Below are 10,297 nucleotides of genomic sequence, written 5' to 3'. Positions count from 1 at the left end.
CATACATACTTCTAAGATCTGGGATTGTTTTCAAATATGTTATTTCACATGTATCATTTAATCACTTACAAATACAATTAATAATGCCAAATTAAAAGAGACATTAAATATACATGGATTCACCACTTTAGGATCCCCAAGAAGCAACCACAGTGAGAATTGACAAAATATTTTTCAAACCGATGTCCATTTTAGGGCTTCGACAAGAAAATATTTTGGTTTTAATTGGTGTATTTTTTAAGAGCCAGTAAAATAAGCAAATATTTGTTCAGACTAATGATCATTTTTTTAATTATTATTCCAAAGATGAATCTTTAACAATTTGAAGAAATAATTATTAAATGAAGGTCAGATTTAGTGTATTTTATATATAGCTGTTAAACCTAAATTGACTTTATTCAGTGCTATGAAGTTTCTTCTGTACAATCACCACTTACAGTTGGGAACATCTAAATCACTTAGTTGTAAGTGAATGGAATATACGTTACAGTCAACTGAATTTCTTCTCAGATTTAAACCTATTATAGTAATTTCTGATCCGTGTCTCATCCATATGCCTATACTGTCAAAAGTCATCTTGACATTTTTGAAAATTATCTTTAATACTATTTTTGCTGCTGAAATTAATTTAAAACATAAAATTTAATACATGAGAATAAGGTTTCCAAATTTGCTCATTTCTGGTGCATTGTGACAATTTTTTTTTTCACTTCTATCTGTTATGATAATTTTTTTTTCTCAAGCCATTACATGATCAAATGTTTTTTTCTGGTTCACCTGGAAACAATTTATTTTTCTCAAAATCCTCCATACCCCCCCCCCTGAAATCAAATGGTTCTCCCCTTACAGCATGGGTGTGTCTCTCCAACGCCTATGGTCATAGTTAGGGGTACACCATTTGATTTCGGGGTGGGGTGGAGGATTTTCGAGAAAAAATGTTGGCAGCCACTGAGAAGTAGGAAAAAAATTTGGTGACCAGCTCAAAACACTACACCTCGTATTATAACTACCTTGATATGTTAAAATAGCACCAGAAAACATTCGTAGAGGAGGCGATCAGGCTAAAAACGTAAACATCTACTACGAAGGTCAATTCAAGCTAAATAACGATGGTAAGATAGCAATGCACGATTAGCCGACATCTACATCGGATTTTAATCAGATTGGGACAATGTGGTGAAGTCAGTATACTGCGAGTGAGTCTTCTACACTATACCGTAATCACAAGTACTTACTTTATGTCACAGATCACGAGTAAGGAATCGAAAAAAAGAAAACAAGGTCCACTAGCCCTCCTGATCCTTGGATTTGGTCGAAACGTGAGCGTATTCAGTTAATTATGGGAAATACTATTTGCATAAGCATTGTTTCAAAGCTACCACTTTCCTTTGTCATTATTAACCGTTTATTGTAATTCTAAAAGACTTATTACCTATGCACACAACCGGCGTATGCCGGTAATATCGAACTTCCGGTAGTTTCGCAGGAAAGTATCGCGAGAGGGCGCACCATATCTGACAAAGTGAGGGACAGAATTTTCGTCATGGCATCTAATAGTATGGCCATGCATGTATGAAGCTGTCAACAAAATGGGCGTAAAAGAACTTCGTGGATTCATAAAAGAGCGGAAAATTAGTATTTCTAAATCTACTAGATATTGCCAGAAATGCTGTCAACCTTGGTCTTGAAACAGTGGAAAGTGATGATTTTCTGAGAGAACGGAAGTGGAGACGAATAGTGGATGTCGGGCATCAAAAGATAGAACTAATCGACAGCGGAAACATTGAAAGTTGGACGGAGGACCTTCGAAATATACCCGATGTAGACATGATAAACATTTTTCTTTACCTTACTGGTGTCTGTTGCTGGACAAAAGAACGATTAGAAAATTACAAATCTGACAACAGCTTCCAGCTACAGTCATCGCACTAATTTCCCGGACAGCAAACGACTGATGTTGCCAGCTAATTGAATTTAATTGAATTGAATTGAAATCTATTTCACCAGAACTTATATAGTTTATACAGATATTGAATGATTATATAGAAATGAAAGAGAAAGAAAAAATACAACGTCTAGGGACAAAATAAAATTCTGGTGAGGACCAAGGACAGTAGTTCTTTCTGAACTAATCGAGGTCCAAGGCCCTGACTGACATGCTTAGTATAATGTATTGTTGGTTACACTGTTATAAAAATAATTAGTGCGCAATATTGAGAGTTCGATCGACTATTACCAAGCCACATGTTTGTATTGTAACTGATGTCGCCGCAAACTTAGGCCTTTCTGGTTTATTAGAACAGTGGCGTAGCACCACGGGTGGAGTCATAAAACTTTGTCCGGGAGAAACCATTTCATGTACTGGTTATAAGTTGACATAAACATATTTGTATTCATATACTGAACTTTACTATCACACACTTTGGCAAGCTTGCTAATCTTTTTATTCAGGACCATCAGTGTATAAAAAAAACATTGAAGTCGGCAATGAATCATAAATATTGTTATTATGAATGATGTACCACACCGCCCACCCCTTCAATGAATCGGTCTTCCGTGTAACGTTTACGTGGTTCACTCAACATGCTCAAACCATGTCTTTTACCAATCTGAACAAGTTATTATTAAATGGTATAAATTTGACGTTTTGGCTTTACAATTTTGTTCACACTCAAACCCACGAATAACAATACCTGAATTAAATAATTAGTCATTGTTCTGTGGAGGTCCTTATCAGGGACAAGCGTTGTATCATGGGAGTCAGCAGACATGCGCAGAACATAGATATTAATAAATTCGGAGGTCTTATTATATTAGCTTCAGATAAAAATAATTAATATCATAACTATACAATACTACCCACGGATAATGTTCCCGATGGAGAGTTTGTTGTTCAAATTACCCAAATGCGAACTATTTTTTAATGTCAAAAGTACGTCTAAAAGTAGGTATGATCTTAGACCTCAGATCTCAGACTTGTTTGGTGGTCTGAGGTGTGATCCAGCATGGTTCTGTATTTACTATTCAGTTCGTCTCTCTGCAGAAAACAACCCCACAAACTTCTACGACCAGTGAACGACGATCTGCCATGGAGCAGTCTCCAGTTGTCCATAATACAGACAGTACCCGGATGTAACTTAGTCCATAAAACGTTGTCAGGTGAAGCGAGTTCCTTTGAAAACTTTGACAACGCGTTGTAAAAGAGATCCAAGTCCACTCCATTGGTATCAATCAGTGATCTATAGAAAGGGCCATATCTAATGAAATAACAAGAAATTACAATTTGTGTCATGCCTGGTTGATTATACGAGTCCTGTTACAGGTTTTCTAATTCCATATTACAGTACTTTGTTTCCAAGTATCAATTTAAATATATTATGGCGAAGTAAGTAGAGTACAAACAGTAAAATAGATCACGTTGTTTACTTAATTTGTTTCACAAAAGTGTGCAATTGAAATCCTCCCTGGGGAGCATACAATCCATTGCAGCCATAGGATTAAAGCCTTCACATTGCAACCTACATCCTACCAGGTCCCTAGTTATACAGCTGGGTTGACTGAGGCACAGTCGTGGTTCAAATCAAGGACTTTAACCACTCAGAAACAAACAGCAGGCTGCGACGGGGCTCGAACCTGCAACCTGTAGATTCCAAGCCGGTCACGCTAACCATTCACCCATCATGACTCCAAATGTATCTTGTAAGTCCGTGATACATGCAGGCTAATGCATAAAGTTATCATAATGCTGACCACAACGTAACATGAATCATTGTGTATCAAGATATCAACATGGTCACATAGTCTACTAAATATTGACTTATTTTCTTTGGGACGTATGACTTTACTATAAAGACAATCTCTCCTGACAGGGTTACTAATAAAAAGTCTCGTATTTTGACGTCATTATTTAAGACATTTTTAAATATATTGGTCGTCCTTACCTGAACTTCATACCATATAACAGTTAAACAATATCAACAGAAAAAAATATATGACAATTTGAATGGTCATAACTAAGTAATTTGGGTCACTGGAATTGTAGCAACCCAAATTACTTCCAGACATCATGGAGTCTTTAACACGTAATACTCTCCCTGTCTGGAAGTAGACTACTGGAATTGCATGAGCCATTCTCTGTCATTAGCCATCGGGGGGGGGGGGGGCTGAGGAAAAATGTTGTGGTCAAAGAATTCAGACCATCAGAATTTTCATGCCTCCCTCCTCGCACCTCCCCCCCCCCCCAGCCCAATCTCCCTATCCCCAATCCTTAAATTATACTCGTTTGGGTGTCCATCATAGAAGTCATTGACTACAGCGTCTTACCTGATGTACATAAGTTGATTGGTGACAGGGCAATGTTGTAATATAGGTCCTGTCCCTGTTGTGTGTATTTTTCTATCTTTTAAAATTTTGTCATGACGAAGGGAGACCTCACTCAATACTTGGTAATATTCAGGGTGACTTTGTTGAAGTTTTTCAGCAACATTGAAACCATCAACTATTAAACTATTTCCGCCATCACCATCATGACCAAAACAATGGAATGCAAGCGATCTGTAGACAAAAACAGATAATATTATCAGAACGATCGCACAAAGATTACAATAAGGAAATTGTATTTTGTTCAATGGAGTGGGGTTTGTAAGCAGAGCAAGTATCAGTCCAACTACAGATGAACACCAGTTATTGTATACAGAAACAGGACTTGAGGGCAGTATATGGTAGTGGGTATGAAAGAGAACAAGTATCAGTCGAACTACAGATGAACACCAGTTGTTGTATACAGAAACAGGACTTGAGGGCAGTATATGGTAGTGAGTATGAAAGAGAACAAGTATCAGTCCAACTGCAGATGAACACCAGTTGTTGTATACAGAAACAGGACTTGAGGGCAGTATATGGTAGTGAGTGTGAAAGAGAACAAGTATCAGTCCAACTGCAGATGAACACCAGTTGTTGTATACAGAAACAGGACTTGAGGGCAGTATATGGTAGTGGGTATGAAAGAGAACAAGTATCAGTCCAACTCCAGATGAACACCAGTTGTTGTATACAGAAACAGGACTTGAGGGCAGTATATGGTAGTGAGTATGAAAGAGAACAAGTATCAGTCGAACTACAGATGAACACCAGTTGTTGTATACAGAAACAGGACTTGAGGGGAATATGGTAGTGGGTATGAAAGAGAACAAGTATCAGTCGAACTACAGATGAACACCAGTTGTTGTATACAGAAACAGGACTTGAGGGGAATATGGTAGTGGGTATGAAAGAGAACAAGTATCAGTCGAACTACAGATGAACACCAGTTGTTGTATACAGAAACAGGACTTGAGGGCAGTATATGGTAGTGAGTATGAAAGAGAACAAGTATCAGTCGAACTACAGATGAACACCAGTTGTTGTATACAGAAACAGGACTTGAGGACAGTATATGGTAGTGAGTATGAAAGAGAACAAGTATCAGTCCAACTGCAGATGAACACCAGTTATTGTATACAGAAACAGGACTTGAGGGCAGTATATGGTAGTGGGTATGAAAGAGAACCAGTATCAGTCGAACTACAGATGAACACCAGTTGTTGTATACAGAAACAGGACTTGAGGGCAGTATATGGTAGTGAGTATGAAAGAGAACAAGTATCAGTCCAACTGCAGATGAACACCAGTTATTGTATACAGAAACAGGACTTGAGGGCAGTATATGGTAGTGAGTATGAAAGAGAACAAGTATCAGTCCAACTGCAGATGAACACCAGTTATTGTATACAGAAACAGGACTTGAGGGCAGTATATGGTAGTAGGTATGAAAGAGAACAAGTATCAGTCGAACTACAGATGAACACCAGTTGTTGTAAACAGAAACAAGACTTGAGGGGAATATGGTAGTGGGTATGAAAGAGAACAAGTATCAGTCCAACTACAGATGAACACCAGTTGTTGTATACAGAAACAAGACTTGAGGGGAATATGGTAGTGGGTATGAAAGAGAACAAGTATCAGTCGAACTACAGATGAACACCAGTTGTTGTATACAGAAACAGGACTTGAGGGCAGTATATGGTAGTGAGTATGAAAGAGAACAAGTATCAGTCGAACTACAGATGAACACCAGTTGTTGTATACAGAAACAGGACTTGAGGGGGGAATATGGTAGTGGGTATGAAGGAATCAACTCTAGTTTCTGATAAAATATATTCTTTATACAAATTACACCGACCTTTCGATCTCACATAAGAGATCTTTTTCATAGTTAGACTTAAAACAAAATACCGTAAAAAGTGCAGGATTTCTACCGGTTGGGGCAAATATGTGAATGGTGAATGGTGAATGGTATAGTTCTAGTGGTTCTAATGTTTCCTTAGGTCCTTTCCCCTTTTTAAAAATGTAGACGATTGGTCTCCAGTGAATAACTACAAGACACGTTTTGGTCTCATTTCAAAAAACGGGAAAATACTATAGTACACTCTTGCCATATATACCAAACAATAGTCTTATTATGTTTTGATTTGACATTGAACGTCAATGATATTGCTCCGTCAAAATGGTGAAAAAAGACTCAATATATACATGCAATTGGGATTCTGGTAAGGCAGGAGACTTATATTGCCCGTGAACAATGTGCAAGAAAAAGTATTACCTCGGCTAGATCGTGATTTTCACAAGATAAACTAACTCTTAACTTTTGTTACACTAAATGGTTAAAAATTGTGAAGTAAAAAAAAATATTGTGCACCTCCCACTATATACATGTTCACTTGGTACACCCCCCTTAAAAAGCATGCATATCGCATACTCGGGAAGGGATATTATTGCCGCTCACGGCAGGTATAAGACCATTCTATCCTTACGCGCAACGTCCATATAGGGGCAATAATACATGATATCAGCATGCCTTATATGGTAAAACTATTATCGACCTGGAGATTGTGTGGTGAAAAAGTAAGATATACGTACCGTACCCGGGGGTGACACAGTGAAACATATTTACTCTGGGATGATAAAATAAAACATGGCAACCCTGGGGGTGATACATTGAAACATACTTATCTGCAGGGGGTGATACAGTGAGACATATTTACTCTGGGATCATAAAATGAAACATGGCAACCCCGGGGGTGATACATTGAAACATACTTACCTGCAGGGGGTGATACAGTGAGATATTTACTCTGGGATGATAAAATGAAACATGGCAACCCCGGGGTTTATACATTGAAACATACTTACCCACAGGGGGTTATACAGTGAAACATACTTACGCGGGGGGTTCATTTAGATAAGTTCCGTCAGTATGGGCTGGCTGCATTTCGTTGGTATAGGCTTTATCTTGGTATGTAAAATTAGCTGTTATAAGAAACGACTTGCCCCAAACTGTTTCCCTCAAAAAACCAATCCTTTGGACAACTTTCTGGTATTTGAATAAATATTTGAAACGGATAAATACTTGCTTAGAATAAAATCACATCATGATCTAATATAATCACATTATGAATTTTCGATGAGCCTATTAAAAATGACAGACTAAGCTGAAAGTAGCGATTTATCAAACAGAAGAGAGATGTTGAAACAGGAGAGCGATAACAGAAGATAAATTTGTCGTTTTCGGCCACGGTATGAAAGTCACTCTGTTCCTCCTAGTGTTATTTGAAGAGAAAACAGCTTCACCTTTACGTTTTTACGAAAGAAATGACCGTTTGCAAGTCGTAGGATGAAATTTGTGATAAATCTATTTAGAAAATGGCAATTTTTCACGAATTCTGGAGTAAGTTGATGATTTCGATGAACGACGGTTTTATGGTCTTTAGTTTGAGTTTTACCGTTTGCGAGGTGACTACCAGTACGAGGTACACAATCACCTCGCACACCCTCCTCACACTTACCTCCGAATCCTCCACCGTTACAGGTACATCGTTGACGAACGCAAGACCATAGGTGAATAAATTCTTTAGAACTAGTCTGAGAATATCGTCGTCTCTTAGGTACTCACGAAAACTGACAGCCGTTGGCATCATAGTTCGAATTGTCTTCAAATCCCATAGTTTTACAGCTTTGCTCTTTTGTGATTGGTCCATGACAGGGTTAAAAACATCCAGCAACCAATCAAGGTTGAATGTGGACTCATGCCCATCCGACCCTTTCATGAAATAATCATAAAAGAAACGATGGGTATGTGCAAATTTGGAATAACAATTTAATGACATGAAATAAACAAATAAGTATTTTGTATATTTATTAATTGGCAACTTACAGTATATCACTAGTTGTTTTCCTTTCATTGATGTCTTCGTGTTCACTTTTCGTGGAGTCATATCTACATTCAGACTCTCACAGTTTCTTTGCTCCGTTTCCTTGTCATAACACACTTCGCATCTGTAGAAAGGGGAATTATGAGGAACACTTTCTGTCAATTATGATATCACGTTCATTGTCATATTGGCAAAGAATGGAGTTCTTACATGTAAAGCGAAGAAGTCATAGGATTTAGATATGTGCAGTCTTCGCACTGTACTGAGAGTAGCCTGTAAGAAACGCCTTGTCGGGGCGCCTTCGATTCGAGAAAGAAAAAAGATAATTTTTTTAAAAACCTGTTTGAAACCGGTACATTGATACTGAAATGCCTAAGCTTATATCTGACCAACAATGATATTTAATTCCAAAGTGATCAAAAAATGGTAAACAAACAATAATATGACAAGCCAGGCAATAACGATACTATGTTACGATATCTTACCTACAATGATCCCGTAACCATGGGTTACTGAGTGGTATAATTTGTTTATCTTTCATAATCATTATATGGTTATCTTTCAACACCACTTTGACAGCATTTGGACTTGAAGGTCCAGTCATAGTGTGAAGGCGTCGGGAATACACAGGTGATGAACGACCACAAAATGGCACACTTGTCTTTAAAGTGGATTCAGTACATGAATTAGCTGAATGATGCAACAGCTGTAGACGATGGAAAACGTGTTTGTTTTTCTCGGAATAAAGTCTTCTAAGACCACATAACGAACGCGTTAACAGTAACATTTTAACTAGAAATGAAGATAAAGATTATTTTTTTTAGAAATCGATTAAGCAGGGGAAAGTGTTAATTATATACTAAGGGAGCCTTCGGTAATTACAAGGGGGCGGGGAACTTAACCCCGTTCTAATTCTGTGGCATAAAATGTGCCCCCCCCCCCTAGTCCGTTGTGCCAAAATATGTGAACCTCCCTCAATTTCCTTTCTCTAAAATATGACCCTCCTCGGGGACTTGTTCAAATTTAGGCCACCAGAGACGGGGATTTTTTCTGTAGTAAGATTGTGGGGGGGGGGGGGTTACTCCCATGAAAGGTATTACGTATGTAACGCGGTTTTGGTCCCCTTTTTCGACTCGTGTAGATTTTTGAGTCTTGATTTTTAAAGCATTATGTAGAGGTTTAACTCACATCTTTGAATGCACGTACGACACGTACCCATTACCCACACCCGAATACCACACCCTCCCGGAAGTAAGATCCCACCACATCGATAGTTTTTCAAAGCAATGCCTGTGTTTGAATCTATTGACCGAGTTCAAGTTTAGAACTAACAAAGACCTGATGATCACAAAACTGACAAACACAATATGAAAAACCTATATAATATATGCACGATTCAAACAGTTATTTTGTTTACCATGAGTCTGGTAGTGATATATAGATGTCGTTATCGTAACTATGCATTGACATGATAAACAACGAACTAGATTATTTGTATGTAATGATATACAAGGTTACCTTTTGTCGGACACTAAGTATTCTGATAAACTTGGTCTGTTCCTAAAACATGTCGCCGGTGGCGCCCTTGCACACCTTTCATGACCTTCCAGGCCCTGGGTCCTTTGTGTTGTTGAAAGAGCGCCTATAACGGCTTATCTACTCTAGGAGTGCCCCAGCCAATAAGCACCAGCATGACACTTGGTAATGCCCCCTCAGTCAGTTGCGTTACATCTTTTGTTTTACTGAAACGAACTCGTCATAAATCTACGAATTTGACGTAATCCGTGATAAATGAAATCATGTATACGGTGAAAGAGATGAGATGTTGATAAGTTGATAATATTCACTTCTAAAGTGGGATATGGTGTTTTGACCTAAACGATGTTCGTTTGTTGAGCTTGTGCGACATTGTACGACCGTCCCTAAAACCAATCGCATTGTATCATTAATTATTTGGCCTATGGTATTTATGTATGTACACATCGATACCCTTCCTTGAAGTTCACTGAAGACAGCAAAATGACATTCTTCATACAACAAAGATGTGC

The 10,297-nt window shown here is 38.1% G+C and overlaps 1 protein-coding gene across 1 annotated transcript; it reads right to left on the bottom strand.

Annotated features, from left to right (window-relative positions):
* Positions 1–2,452: 2,452 nt before the first annotated feature.
* Positions 2,453–9,904, bottom strand: LOC144442666 (trimethyllysine dioxygenase, mitochondrial-like). The gene is made up of 7 exons (XM_078132044.1): positions 9,768–9,904; positions 8,735–9,041; positions 8,252–8,373; positions 7,884–8,137; positions 7,263–7,411; positions 4,324–4,554; positions 2,453–3,257 (listed from the first exon to the last, which is right to left on the bottom strand). Exons 2-7 carry the CDS (start codon positions 9,034–9,036, stop codon positions 2,957–2,959), a joined length of 1,359 nt encoding a protein of 452 aa, XP_077988170.1. The 5' UTR covers positions 9,037–9,041; positions 9,768–9,904; the 3' UTR covers positions 2,453–2,956.
* Positions 9,905–10,297: the final 393 nt, after the last annotated feature.

This window comes from Glandiceps talaboti, chromosome 11 (assembly GCF_964340395.1).
Source record: "Glandiceps talaboti chromosome 11, keGlaTala1.1, whole genome shotgun sequence".
In the NCBI taxonomy this organism is placed as follows: Eukaryota; Metazoa; Hemichordata; class Enteropneusta; family Spengelidae; genus Glandiceps; species Glandiceps talaboti.
This window is presented reverse-complemented; position numbering and strand designations above follow the sequence as displayed.

What these genes read in the sequence shown, in the direction of transcription:
- LOC144442666 (XM_078132044.1), bottom strand. Translation starts at nt 9,036, where the DNA reads ATGTTACTGTTAACGCGTTCGTTATGTGGTCTTAGAAGACTTTATTCC. An exon ending in TAACGGTGGAGGATTCGGAG is followed by an intron (nt 7,412 to 7,883) that starts GTAAGTGTGAGG and finishes TTCAAATACCAG; the next exon opens with AAAGTTGTCCAAAGGATTGG. An exon ending in TATCTAAATGAACCCCCCGC is followed by an intron (nt 4,555 to 7,262) that starts GTAAGTATGTTT and finishes TTTTGTCTACAG; the next exon opens with ATCGCTTGCATTCCATTGTT.